Source organism: Aspergillus ruber (assembly GCF_000600275.1).
Source record: "Aspergillus ruber CBS 135680 unplaced genomic scaffold scaffold00019, whole genome shotgun sequence".
Lineage (NCBI taxonomy): Eukaryota > Fungi > Ascomycota > Eurotiomycetes > Eurotiales > Aspergillaceae > Aspergillus > Aspergillus ruber.
The window spans coordinates 25019-37878 of NW_024467315.1; the positions used below are offsets into that span (position 1 = coordinate 25019).

General features: G+C 49.6%; 6 protein-coding genes across 6 annotated transcripts; 1 reads left to right on the plus strand and 5 right to left on the minus strand.

Annotated features, from left to right (window-relative positions):
• The first annotated feature begins 106 nt into the window (after window positions 1-106).
• EURHEDRAFT_413762 (arylamine N-acetyltransferase family protein) lies at window positions 107-1740 on the plus strand. The gene is made up of 4 exons (XM_040782244.1): window positions 107-241; window positions 322-902; window positions 958-1012; window positions 1065-1740. Exons 2-4 carry the CDS (start codon window positions 502-504, stop codon window positions 1578-1580), a joined length of 972 nt encoding a protein of 323 aa, XP_040637461.1. The 5' UTR covers window positions 107-241; window positions 322-501; the 3' UTR covers window positions 1581-1740.
• Window positions 1741-2295: 555 nt separating this feature from the next.
• On the minus strand, window positions 2296-4242 carry EURHEDRAFT_413764 (MFS transporter). The gene is made up of 5 exons (XM_040782245.1): window positions 3934-4242; window positions 3367-3875; window positions 2771-3320; window positions 2655-2720; window positions 2296-2594 (listed from the first exon to the last, which is right to left on the minus strand). Exons 1-5 carry the CDS (start codon window positions 4065-4067, stop codon window positions 2417-2419), a joined length of 1437 nt encoding a protein of 478 aa, XP_040637462.1. The 5' UTR covers window positions 4068-4242; the 3' UTR covers window positions 2296-2416.
• A 159-nt stretch (window positions 4243-4401) lies between these two features.
• EURHEDRAFT_459227 (sulfatase family protein) lies at window positions 4402-6281 on the minus strand (the record flags this gene model as incomplete). Its single annotated transcript, XM_040784564.1, has 4 exons — window positions 4402-4737; window positions 4783-4904; window positions 4950-5903; window positions 5954-6281. 4 exons carry the CDS (start codon window positions 6279-6281, stop codon window positions 4402-4404), a joined length of 1740 nt encoding a protein of 579 aa, XP_040637463.1.
• A 575-nt stretch (window positions 6282-6856) lies between these two features.
• EURHEDRAFT_413766 (putative extracellular lipase) lies at window positions 6857-8637 on the minus strand. The gene has a single exon (XM_040782246.1). The coding sequence runs from the start codon at window positions 8629-8631 to the stop codon at window positions 6943-6945; it is 1689 nt and encodes a 562-aa protein (XP_040637464.1). The 5' UTR covers window positions 8632-8637; the 3' UTR covers window positions 6857-6942.
• Window positions 8638-9365: 728 nt separating this feature from the next.
• EURHEDRAFT_459069 (UbiX family flavin prenyltransferase) lies at window positions 9366-10067 on the minus strand (the record flags this gene model as incomplete). The annotated part of the gene is made up of 1 exon (XM_040784549.1): window positions 9366-10067. The coding sequence occupies one exon, from the start codon at window positions 10065-10067 to the stop codon at window positions 9366-9368; it is 702 nt and encodes a 233-aa protein (XP_040637465.1).
• Window positions 10068-10278: 211 nt separating this feature from the next.
• EURHEDRAFT_108546 (Zn(II)2Cys6 transcription factor) lies at window positions 10279-12788 on the minus strand. The gene is made up of 7 exons (XM_040777684.1): window positions 12193-12788; window positions 11888-12144; window positions 11610-11841; window positions 10772-11563; window positions 10645-10724; window positions 10486-10589; window positions 10279-10426 (listed from the first exon to the last, which is right to left on the minus strand). Exons 1-6 carry the CDS (start codon window positions 12768-12770, stop codon window positions 10549-10551), a joined length of 1980 nt encoding a protein of 659 aa, XP_040637466.1. The 5' UTR covers window positions 12771-12788; the 3' UTR covers window positions 10279-10426; window positions 10486-10548.
• Between the last annotated feature and the right edge of the window lie 72 nt (window positions 12789-12860).

Genomic DNA, 12860 nt, shown 5'->3' on the forward strand with positions numbered 1-12860 from the left:
ATTCTGATGAAGACCGGATGAATATCGAGCCGATCTAGTGAGCTCCGGAGAGGTTTTATCGTACGGCGATGAAGCTTTTAGTTAGTTCTTAGCAAGCACTTCACAACAGAATCAGTACTACGTACATTCTCTACTGCGCAATACTGTCGTTTTCGTTCTCGGCTGTCATATAGGCCTCGTACAGTTATCCGGAGAATCGGCATCGCTGCCCCGAAGCTTCCCCGTTTCAGATTCCAAGAGAGTAAGTCCTCGGACCGCATAATGTTCCGTAACCGTGTAACAATCTCTGGTGACTAAGCTAACAGGGGTTGACTAACTTAGTTATTAACCAACTAACCTTCGGCATCGGACTAAGCTAAACTGTGCTTAGGAGTCATCCAGACCGTCGCTCCATTGATACTTATTGCGGTCTCCCTTCCTTGTCTTTCAAGGGTTTATATTGGCATATCCTTTAAGTTCTTGGAATAATCAATTGATCTGCGCATTTTTGCTATCACGACCATGTCGTCTATCATATACAACAGAGCGAAGCTTGAAGAATATCTAGAGCATATTGGCTACGCTGCAAATAGGGCTTGCGGGAGAGCAGGGAAGCTAGACCAGCTAGAATGTGACATGCAAGAGAATTCCCTGACTGTCTTGTCGGAACTCCAGAGGAAGCACCTTGGTACGATTCCATTTGGAAACACGGCGCTTCATTATTCACAGCACCGTACCCTCTCTCTGCAGCCGGATGCCCTTTTTCATAAACTCATCCAAAGAAAGCTCGATGGCTACTGCATGGAGAGTACAGGGTTATTCTACAATGTCCTGATGTCCCTTGACTTTGATGTGTATGCGACGGGTGCTCGTGTCTCTCATGCAGTTAGTGGGAGTGGCCCAAAAGATTCATTTGCTGGCTTGTATGAGTTCACTGCACCTAAAACAATCCTTATATCTGACCGATTTCGTCTGTAGTGGACATATGGTTCTTATTGTGACGATACGGGCGGGGCACTTGGAGCAATATGTGGTATGTTTGGACGGGGCCTTGTTACGGTGGGAATGACTGACGGCGATGACAGGTTGATGTTGCATTCGGAACTCAATGCATGACAAAGCCCCTTAAGCTAGAGGAAGGTACAGCTGTTCAAGTGATAGACCCGGCCGAGGCAAGGTTGGTCAGGATGAGCATCCGTGAACTCTCTGATCGCCAGAAAGTCTGGGTTTACGAGACCCGTTCTCGTCCTCAAGTAGATTGGTCACCGGCATATTGTTTCTCAGAGGTAGAATTTCTCCCTCAGGACTTCGAGATCATGAGCTTCTTTACCAGTCAACATCACTCGAGCTGGTTCACCCAAAAATTGGTATGTGTGAAGATGCTCCTCGACGATGACCATCAGACGATAGTTGGTCAGTACGTGCTATCAGGGAGCGAGGTGAAGAAGCGGGTTCATGGAGATGTCAAAGTGGTTAAAGAACTGAGGACAGAAGCGGACAGGGTTGAAGCATTACAGGAGTTTTTCGGCATAATCCTGACGAAGGAAGAAATCGATGGGATCAGCGGCACGGTCGCACAGTTACCTGTGCAATGTTCCTAGGTCTCTCTTCTACTTTGTTTCCTTTCGTGACATAATACCCTGGTGATTTCCAATTAGGCAGTTAGGTTACTGTTGGATTTTAGACATCTCTAAATCACATTTCTCTCCTCGCCTCTGGAACATTATCTGGAATTTGAGAACTCTATCCATGCGAAGGGCGTCTCGGGAAATAGCGCGCACCATTTCATAGTCTATTCCTGCTCACACTGAGCAGTCTGGTGAGCATCTTACATCCCAAGTTTTAGTTATCTCTTTGGCTTTTGCACACTCAAGCATCATACCATGCTTCTAGTTAAAGGAGAATATAAGTCTTTAATCCATCCCGTGACTAGGATTAATATTGAGTGCGGGCTTTCTGGATCCAACTTCGACTGGCGGTGCTCGGTTGTTTCTAGTATTGCTGGAGACCAGCAATGGTATCGGAGGTCACTCCAACATATCTTGCTCGCATTGAACCTAAAATATGCCAGCACCTTGCCTTAAGACGCAGACAAGGTCAGTTCTGCCAAGCCACTGAGCGCACAGGAACTTACAGCCGTTTGGTATCCAACTTCCCAGCCACAGACACTTTAATTTGGAAGAGAAAGCAGACACATAATGGAAGCGCTGCTTACTTTATGCAGACATGGTAGGATTGTCAACCACAGAACCACAACTGGGTAGTATCAAACCGCTGATCACTGCACGAATAGTAACATGGAACCACAAATGGACTCAGCAGTCAAAGCAAACGGGGAAAGCAACGACGGAAGCCCTTGTTTATTATATTCCTATGCTCAAAAGCGACTCGGGTATCAAATATATTGGACTATATCCCTGTACACAACTCATCCAAATCAACTCGTCTTCCGTCTCCTAACAAAATAATGCAAATTCAACGCCGCCGCAAGCACCCACGCCGCTCCTGCCAATGCACAAATCGCCGTTAAGCCATGGATATATCGCGGCTTGTCGCTTGTGCGGAAGATCTGGGAGCCGGAGATACCAGCGCAATTGGCAGCCATGACGATTACACTGTTCACTCGTAAGATTAGCAGGTGCTAGAATTTGGGATGGGGAAGGTAAGGGACATACGCCATAGCGACACTCCGTTCCTGAGGACGTTCGCAGTAGACAGACAGCCAGCCGACGTTTAGGATGCTGGTCTCATTAGCTTCAACTTAGATTAAGGCCAAAGTGGGGCAACGCACTGCATGCTGATGTAGGCTACATTAGCCACACAAATAACGCCGTATCTATGCCACTGCGACGAATCCCACGGCGTCATCCGCAAACACGGATATGCAATAACATTCCACGTAATAGCTAGCAACACGAATGGACCGCGATGGCCAAGCCAGTCAGATAGATACGCCAATACCAATGTCCAGACCATACTGCAATACACCGGTACCGAAGCTAGCGCATTCGCATCCACGCTGTCAAAACCGAACGATTTGATCATACTAGGCGTGTAGTGCGTCAAACCCTGGTACGCGGACATGGCGACGAGCGAGACCATAAAATGCTGAATGACGTTTGGTTTCCGCATTGTATCCCAGATATCGCGGCCGGTGATTTTGATATGGCCCTGTGCTTTTAGCGGATCGTCAAGGATGACACGGTCACGGATGATTTGTGATTCGCGCTCGGTGAAGTAGGTCCAGCGGCCCATGCTGAGTAGTGGTTTGCCGTCTCCGGCCTTGGGAGGAATGAGGAGGGTGAAAATGACACCGGCGAAAATGGTGATGAGTCCTTCAACTGGATGTTGTTAGCCAAGTTCAATGGCTCGGGGAAAAGGACATACCCAACCACACCCATCGCCAACCCGCTAACCCCCCCTTCCCATCAAGGGTCAACAAACCAGCGGATATCAAACTCGCAGTAGCCCCAGCGAACATTTGCCCGAAAAAGAAAAGCGTGGTCCGGAAACTCGTCTCGTCGCGTTTATACCACGTTGACATATAATAAAGCGCGCCAGGTATAAAGCCACCCTCCAGCATTCCCAAAAGCAACCTCGTGGCCAAATACGCCGGGTACGACTGCACAAACGCCTGGAACGTCGCGACCAGTCCCCACGCGAACAATTGTAGCGATAACCATCTCCGCGGACCCAGCCATTGAAGGACGATATTCGATGGTATTTCCGTCACGACGATTCCGGCTGAGAGCAATTGCGATCCAACGTTAACCTGATTTGTCGTGATGCCTAGATCATCGGTGATTGTCGATGTCAGGACGGCGCTGATGTTCATGCGATCAAGCTGGAGGGAGAAGAACGCGATTCCGAGGATAGGAAGGAGGATGCAGTCGATTCTGGATTGTTAGATTCCGATTGCGATTGCGATCGAGAAATCGAGTAGAGTGATCTTACTTCCGCCGTAATGGTCCCTCCTCTGCATCCCAGTCCTTGACAATCCCGTTCGGCGCATCGGAGACCTCATTGTTAACGTTCTTTTCGCTCGCGGCGATGCCATTGTCATGGTCACTGTCCGACTCGAATGCCATAGTCGCGCGCAGCGCACAATGTCCCTCGTCTCAATCTCACACACGGAGCGAAGTCCTTTGCGACACCCACAAATCTTATAACTACCGGACCAGGTGAACTTATCGCTCCGACCCGACAGCTGATCTGCTTACGCAGCTTTAGCGCAGGACTTCCCCCCCTAGAGATCCCGAGGTCTTACGAATAACTGGGAACGCAAGGCGTAATCGGCGTTAGTGGCCAGTCGAGCGAATCACGGCTTCATTATGGAGCGCGCTAAACTGTGATAGGAAATGCTTGATCAATGCAAACTAACCGCGTTTGTTCTAGTGTCAATACTTAAATATTTAGTGGATTTTAGGTCCACGATTCCCAGCTCAAGCCATCGCGGTAAAGCAAGTCCGCTTGTGGTCCCTCCGCATCGACGATGTAGCCGTTTTCGCATCGGTCGAAGGCGACGTTTGGTATTGCTTGATAGAGAGTGTTGTATTGGGGTTCGAGGGCGGCACGTAGGTTCTGGACAGAACCGTCGGGGTGGAGGACGCTCCATGGTTTGACGCAATTGCGACCTTCGCATGATTTGAGAACAAGTAAGAGCGAGTCGAGTCGAGACACAACATGCTCCAGTGGGTATCCGAGGATATGTTGCGAGCGATCGTCCGAATATAAATTGTTCATTTCGTAAGGGTCAGTCTGAGAAGTTAGCAATGGACATGCAACTTATCCCAGACCACATACCGTCAAGTCATATAATTCATGCTCATTAGTGCAGAAAACAGAGTAGTACAGGTCATATCCGTCACCGATAATCCGCACGGACTTGTAGGTGTTATGGGAAACGTTGAATTGGCCGCCGGGACCTAGTTCTATAAGCACTGAACATTGGCTTCTCGGGAAAAACCTACCAAGTCCGCCCTTCTCTCCCTCCAAAAACGCCTTGCCCCAGTATTCCACAGTGACATGCTCATGCGTAGTTTCAATTGAATTGTGAACGGGCATCGGGGCTCCATCAAAGTCCTTGCGCAATGGAATGCCAGCTAGGTCGAAGAACGTCGGCGCTAGATCGATATGAGTGGTAACTGCGTCTTGCACCACTCCTTCTGGAACACCAGGTCCGCGGATGAAGAAAGGAACACGGATGTCCTCATCGAACCCAGTCGACTTTCCCGGCGGCAGGCGGTGCTGACCGATATGGAAACCGTTGTCGGACGTGTAGATGATGTAGGTGTTGTCGAGTTGGTTACTCTCTTCAAGACGGGTGACCAGCGACTCGACCAGCTCGTCCACTCCCTGTAGAGAACGCAGGCGTTGACGATAGAAATGATCGTTGTAATCAATGACCGACTGGCCCTGCAGAGGCAGGTCGCGAATCCAGCTGACCCCACTTGGCTCGTCCGGGTTGAAGCTTCCAGTGCGTGGCACCTTGGCATCTGGAAATAGATCCTTATGCCTGTCAAGCGGGATTGCCTCTGTCATTGCCGCTCCGCCAAACGTCGACGAATTCACGTTTGTATGCGGTGCAATTGGCGAGACCGCCAGGAAGAACGGCTTCTCTCCCTCAAGAGCATCTTCCAGCAGGCCTAATGCCTTTTCCGTGATCACTTCGGTTGTGTGCCGACCTTCGTAACTAACCGGAGGATCGTGGTTCCGCTGGTAGGTAGAGTTGAGATAGTCATAAGTAAACGGATCAAGCAAAAAGTCCGATCCGGTAAAGCCAGCTACATGGGGCTTGTCGTAATTAGAAACCGTATGCGCATTGAACAACTTCCCGGTATAGTATGTGTTGTACCCGGCTTCTTGCAGCCAAACGGGAAGAAAGTTATCATTGAATCCGCGCTCCACGAACTTCGGATACCCGCCTATACCAGTTAGCAGTCGAACCACTTGCTAATAAGCAATTGAGACATACCATACGGCGGTCGCACATCCGTCACATTAGTATTATGCGCCTGTCTTCCCGTCCACAAACTAACTCTTGACGGACAACACAACGCCGTTGTGACAAAATGATTCCGAAAAAAGGTCCCCTTCTCTTTAATATACTTTTTCGTCAACGGTGTATAATCCGTAGACCCCAATGCCAGATCCTGGTCGTCGGAGATAATGAAGAGGATATTGGGTTGTTTGGCGGTCTTGTTGCCCGGGTCAATGAGGGGGGTTTGGAGGTCAGGTACATTGGCTTCTGCGAGCACGGAGAGGCTCGCTGCTGCTATAAGAAAGGATTTAGCGAATTTCATGGTGAATCTTGGAATATTGAGGAGAGGGGAATGGATTCGTCGTGAGAAGTGCAATATATCAGCTCGGATGATGCAATTGATCGGCGGTTGCTAATTGGCTGTCGTTTGTGCAATTTATTCACTGTATAATGTATGCACTATTCCGCGTAGAATAGAATCTAAAGATGTTGTATGGATAATGCCATGGAGCGCGGGCGAAATGTTTGACTACTTTGGCCCGTTTGAAAATAGGGCAGGGACTCCCTTCGACTAGATAGCGATATCCCCATACACTTGCACAACGGATATCCACCGCAAATACAGAAGCCCCAGGAAGCCCTAAGCATAACATAGCACAGCCGTTCCTTAAAATACGAAATACCAACCCGAGTCATTCATCATTACCCGGCATAAGTTGACAGGGCCTAATCGTTGGCTTTCTAAATATAAGGCGGTGTGATGGTTCAAATCTTGCCTAAGCATAACACCAGGCTTTTAGCCACATGCACTCGGCCACCTGAGTATAGTCCTAGCTGAGCAAGCCTACTTAGTTTCTATTATCAAAGAGAGGGCGTGCAGATGACATGGGTGAGTGAGCTGATCTATCACCTGAGCTATCATGTGCCATATACACCTGGACAATAACCACTAACATTCGTCTAGGCTGCTATATACACAGCAATCAAATTCTGAACGTCTGCGTATTCTCCAACAAAAACGCATACGTCTCATTCCGGAAATCATCATTCAACAACTCCCCCTTATCCTTGAAAAACTGCATCAACTCCACTCCCTCGTTTGTCCACTGCGGCCATTCTGGAAACTCCTCCCCACGTCGTTTATTCGGGTCGAGCTCGTGCACGAAACTGAAATAATACGAGTGTATCGACCTCGACGCGTAATTTGGCAAGATTCCATAGAATACCTGGAGGATGTCGCTGCCGTGGAACGTACCCAGGATCGGGGTGCCGTAGTCGTATGAGGCGAGGTAGGACCATGTGGGGACGTCAGGCTTGAGCTCTTTGGCGTATTTGAGGAAGATGCGGCGGGTGATGGTAAAGGTCAGGTCTCCGAGAATGGCGGCTAGACGCTTAAACTGCGGGTACCAGTTGTTGAAGATGCCGGTGCGGAAAGGAGAGCCGTTTTCAGCGATGTCTTCGTAGGTGTCGATGAGTGTTTGTAGCTGGTCGCGCGAGGCGTGGAAGAAGAAAAGGTTGGAGAAGTATTCGATCAGATCGTCTGTTGTGGTTATGTTGGATTGGAAGAGGGCGAATGCCGTGCCTTCATCTTCTTGATCGCCGACGATAAACGGTACTGAAGCATATTTCCCTGACTGCACAGCGAAATCGGGTGACTGCGTGAAAACCTTACCGTCGGGACGAGGCAGATACGACAGTGACACGGAATGATAGCTCAGGATCCCAGGGACCGAGTTCGCAGCGTTGAGAAAGTCCGTGTATTCCAACCCGCGCAGACACTCCAATGTGTCTTCGGCTGTATTACACCCAGCGTACGCCACAACGGTGTCGTATATATCCTGCCCCTTGTCACAATCCACCGGATCTGCAGGTACCACACTCCCGGAGTTCATAATGGCACCCCGGAACAACGGCGACCCATTGTATTCGATATCCCCGTCGTACAACATCATCTGGTCAAACACGGAGATCGATCCCGCCGACTCACCCCAGATCGTCACCTTATCCGGGTCCCCTCCAAACGCAGCAATATTATCAGCAACCCATTCCAGCGCGAGTCGTTGGTCAAGCAGGCCCAGGTTTGCCGCGCCGTCCGCAAGGATCTCGGCACCAGGCATAAACCCAAATCCGCCAACACGGTAGTTCATCGCGACGAAAACAATTGGCATATCCAGATCAATTGAGTCCTGCACAAGCGATGCCCCATCATACATAGTCGACGATCCTAACTCAAACCCTCCACCGAAAATCCATACTAGCACAGGTAGTTTTTCCTCTGCTGTCGTTCCCGCGGGACGACGAATATTCAATGTGAGACAATCCTCCCCAGCATTAGTAATTTTTTGGAAAAGCGGGATGTTTGCTAGCTCCCCGATGACAGACCCAGGGAACTCAGATGTATCCGTCGTAAAGAAGAACTGCGGACATGCCTGCGCAATACCCGTAGCATCGACATCCCCCAGATCGCTCTCGATAGGTTGCGGCGGTCTCAGTCGTAGAGATCCAGTCGGCGGCTGCGCAAACGGAATCCCATTAAACGACTCAACCTTTAGCCCAGCCTTACCCGTAATAGTAGCCTGGGGAGACGAAATAGTAACGGTAGGTGCGCCCAGAATAGCCGGTACTGCCAGGACGGCTGGCAGCAGGGCCAGAATAGAAATAAAACGAAGCATTTTTGCGGATGTGGTGCGGATGCGCACATAGAACTTGTCTCATTTAATACCGAGAGCGGACATGTCACATTTATACTCCAGTCAAGATTGAAATTGTTCGGGAACTGCCTGATAGGCAGGCACGACCGCGACCCATGTGCCTTTGTCCCTGCATTCCTGTCTTCCTGCCTGCAACCCAAGACATAGTGGCTGAATGTGTCATATGGACAAAACAAACGCCAAGATGACTCGTAGGATGTCATATTATAGCCTAATTTGGAATCCTTACTGTAACGGGAAGGTTATACACGTGAACCGAGGTCTGTCTGTACATTTTTCTATGTGGAAGGAGTAGATCAGATCCCCGCATTCTCCTCCCCGCGGGGAAGTATGTTAAAGATGATAGGCGCGGTTATTAGCACAATGTAGGAAAACAGGGTTGACAGTTGCGTTTCTTGAAGTAAATCAAGTTGTCTATTTGGGTAAACACTGCGTACAAAACCTCGGATCATGCACATCCGGAGAACAAGGATACTCTGAGTACTGCGTGCAGAGCACGGAGCAAATGTGATAGGAGCCTGCGTACGTCCGAGACACCCGCATGGCCTTGTCCTCGATATTGCTGATACGTTACACGGAGAATATACCCAATTTATTGAAATGCATCGCTAGTCTATTGACAAACAAACCAACGCCATCTATGCAAAAGCAATATACAATAATCGAAAATGCACAAGCGGAACAAACAAAGAAACCTATGACTCCGCCCACCCATTCCACCGCTCGAACTCCCCTGTATCCAAGTCAAACAGATCTAACATCCTCCCCACGCTCTGGTCAACCAAGTCTTCCACCCCAGCAGCTCGGATATAGAACGCCGGCACAGGCGGGAAAATGACAGCCCCACTCTGCGTTGCCGTCAACATATTTCTCAGATGGATGTCGCTCAGTGGTGTCTCGCGCGTAACAAGCACCAGCCGTCTCCGTTCTTTAAGCATCACGTCTGCTGTTCGAGAGATCAAGTCGTCACAAAAGCCCGAGGTAATTGCAGCCAGCGTCTTCATGCTGCATGGCACCACGATCATTCCGTCTGTTTTGAAAGAGCCGCTGGAGATAGGTGCAGCCATGTCATTTATGTTGTGGACGTGGTCGGCTAGGGCACGGACGTTGGATGGATGGTAGTCTGTTTCGTATTTGATGGTTGCTTCGGCCCATTTGCTCATGACCAGGTGGGTTTCAACATTGAGGCGGCGGAGGGCTATGAGAACTTTGATGCCAAGGGTCGCGCCGGTGGCTCCTGTCATGGCTACCACGATGCGACGGCGGCGGGTATTGTTGGAAGCATTGAAGATAGTGTGGGTTGTGGGCCGCATTTCGGCGTCGGGGGATTCACGCATTGAATGTGGTGTGACAGTGCCGTTATTGTTGGTATTGCCAGAGAATATCGAATTCAGCATGGTCTGAAATGCTGATTATTGTTTGTTGACAGAACGATTTGGGTGTTTATTGCTTCGAGTCGAGGCGCGTTTCACTAATCCTTGTGCAAATCCTATGAGATCCACTATGCTGCAAAAGATGGAATCGTGTCACATCCTGACAGACGGCTTTGCTTCTTATATGATCCACCTTTTTCCAGACTGCGAGTGGGATATCAGTCATTCCAGAAAATATTGACTTGACGTTGATATGTCCGAGACCCGAGATCCCGAAACCGAGACCGGGTCCCGAACTGTGCCAAACCTGATTGCAATGTCGTAATTTGCCATGTTAATTTTACATGCCAAAACAGGGATAACATTTTTGAGACGATGATATTCTGCAAAGTTCTGCACGTCAGATCTTTAATGGCACAGAGTACATTCATGGTCTACTAACTTCGTGGTTTTCTTACCTGTGTTTCGTCCCGACGACCCGGACCGACCGGATACCTATTGCCGATTACAGAAATTGGCTCTCCTGCGATATATCAAAAAGCGGAACTGTAAAATCAGACTGAGTCAATTATGACCGAGCCTCCAGACCGGCCGAACTCACCGTTCATGATGGAATCGATGTACGTAACAGGTGATACGTCGGATACGTTCAGTCCCTCAGGGAAAATGTTTGATATGTTCCTGATCTTATTAGCAGTCCCCAGAGTAACAAAATATGCTAGACGTACCCAAAACCAGGGAAGAGATTGTTCACATCGAGCGTGGTCTCGGCGCCATGCGGCATTGTCTGCTCCGTCTGCTGATCCAAAGCGCTCCCCACCGTATTACGGAGGGTGACTAATGCCCGAATATGTTGCTCCGAGAGCCACTGTGCGTTATCGGACGCTGATTCTGAGTCACCGCTAGCCGGCTCTGCTGCTGAAAACACTTCAATCACTCTCTGTTGTAGATCCCGACATTCCGGGTCGTGTCGCGTTTCTTCCCAGATACACAGCAACAGCGTCGAGCTCAGTACTGTATGCACCATCGACCATGTGCGAAGGGGGACGGTACTCAGTGCTTGGAAATCAAGGAATGCTTTGGAGGCCTCCTGTAGGCTGGCTTTAGCACGGGTGCGGAGTAGCTCATGTCCATAGAATGCATCCCGCGACTGGGTCCGCTTGACCGCTGGACGACAGAGGACTGAGACCCCGAAGCAGAGGTGCATCTTCAGTGCCAGATGCTCGAGGTTCTGATGGAAGGTCTTGCAGTACTCGCGCGAGCACAAATGTGGCTCTGCTCGACTGTAGACATTGTCCAATGTTGTCAACGCATCAAGTGACCGGCTAGTTTCCTGCATTTCTGTTTCGTCTGACCTGATAATATCCAGAGCCATCCGGCAGAGGTAGTGCATGATATCGGTGTATGATAGATTTGTGCGAGAGAATATAGAGGTATCTGTTGCCCAGCCGGACACAGTGACGATGGGTGGCCGGTCATAGCAAAGACAGAGAAGGCTATCTTGCCACACAATTGCAAGCCTGTTTGGTCAAAATAAAACAAATTAAAGATAAGGTCAGCACCCACCATAGTGATTTGGCCCTGGACCGAACATATTCAGGTAAATGCGCCATGCTTTTACTTGTATGCAACCCCAGAGTTTGTGCCAATCTAACCGTCGTCCCCAACAATGCCCAAGCAGCATCTGACTGTCCGTTGTTCTGCAGCGTATTACCCAGTATTAACAGAGCCTGGATGATATCCAACGACGGTCGAAAGAGAAAGTTAGCCAGACGTAGAGCGTGGAATGACCGTCGGGCTGTCAAGCATTAGCAGGAGTTCACAATATAGACCGCTAGACATACCTAGTTCTTGACATGCTTCGGAGCGCTGCTGGGTCTCCAGATTAGAATAGTGTGCCCCAGCAGCCAACGTAGCCAGCAGCAAACTGATATGGCCAACGGACCCGCCTGTTGACCAACGCTCAGAGATGCGATTTGGGTCCCGGAACTCTCCGGTAGCGTGAGCATTTAGATACGAGCAGAGATCCGATTCAAAGCGATCCACGTCCACAAGAATGGGATTGAATGGATATGCACATAAGCGATAGAAATGGAAGAATCTATCCACATTAGCTCGCTGAATGCTGATCGTATCATAGTACACTCACTTAAGAACTTCCTTCCGCTGAGGCAAGATCTGTAGCAACGAGGACCACTGTTCCTGCGGCGTCCTTGAGTCCATAAAAGGATAAGTGTTGTACGTATTCTGCAAGCCAAGCACCGACCCGACCTCCCGGGCCATTAGACCGTTGGCATCCTGCGTGCGCTGACGAAGAATAGAGATGACGGAGTTATCCCCAGAGAATATATACTCCTTCTCACCTCCGTCCGCGATATTGGCTCGATTCTCTTGCGGTTGAACTTGAACCTGAGTCTGTCCTTGGTTCTGATTTCGAGGACTTGGCAAAGACGTCTGCGATCCTAATCTTGGCACTGGTTCCGGTCTCCAATTCAACTGCGGACTAGCAATCTGCTCATTCCCAACGGACGCAGACCTATTCCGTGAATGAGACACATCATAAGCGCAGATTTCCGGATGTCCTCGTCTCTGACATGTCCGACATGGCTGCGTGCCGTCGCATTTGACCTTGCGTTGGCGGCAGGGGTAGCAGGCTCTGGACTCGCGTTGCTTCCGCCTCTGCTGCAACACGCGGTCTATTTCCTGTTTGTCAATGTTGTTTGCCATGACATCGTTGGATTTGATTGAGGTTGTTCTGAGTTCTTTACATTTTGGAGTTGAGTTGATGTCAAGTCAATTAGTCAGCGGTTTCTAGAA

Excerpts from the sequence above, each read along its gene's own strand:
- EURHEDRAFT_413762 (XM_040782244.1), top strand. The coding sequence starts at position 502 with ATGTCGTCTATCATATACAACAGAGCGAAGCTTGAAGAATATCTAGAG. Across the intron at positions 903-957 it reads AAAGATTCATTTGCTGGCTT|TGGACATATGGTTCTTATTG; the intron begins GTATGAGTTCAC and ends TTTCGTCTGTAG. Across the intron at positions 1,013-1,064 it reads GGCACTTGGAGCAATATGTG|GTTGATGTTGCATTCGGAAC; the intron begins GTATGTTTGGAC and ends CGGCGATGACAG.
- EURHEDRAFT_413766 (XM_040782246.1), bottom strand. The coding sequence starts at position 8,631 with ATGCTTCGTTTTATTTCTATTCTGGCCCTGCTGCCAGCCGTCCTGGCA.
- EURHEDRAFT_413764 (XM_040782245.1), bottom strand. The coding sequence starts at position 4,067 with ATGGCATTCGAGTCGGACAGTGACCATGACAATGGCATCGCCGCGAGC. Across the intron at positions 3,321-3,366 it reads TTGGCGATGGGTGTGGTTGG|TTGAAGGACTCATCACCATT; the intron begins GTATGTCCTTTT and ends AACAACATCCAG. Across the intron at positions 2,595-2,654 it reads GAACGGAGTGTCGCTATGGC|TGTAATCGTCATGGCTGCCA; the intron begins GTATGTCCCTTA and ends ACGAGTGAACAG.
- EURHEDRAFT_108546 (XM_040777684.1), bottom strand. The coding sequence starts at position 12,770 with ATGGCAAACAACATTGACAAACAGGAAATAGACCGCGTGTTGCAGCAG. Across the intron at positions 11,842-11,887 it reads CGAAGCATGTCAAGAACTAG|CCCGACGGTCATTCCACGCT; the intron begins GTATGTCTAGCG and ends AATGCTTGACAG. Across the intron at positions 10,725-10,771 it reads AATCTCTTCCCTGGTTTTGG|GAACATATCAAACATTTTCC; the intron begins GTACGTCTAGCA and ends TAATAAGATCAG.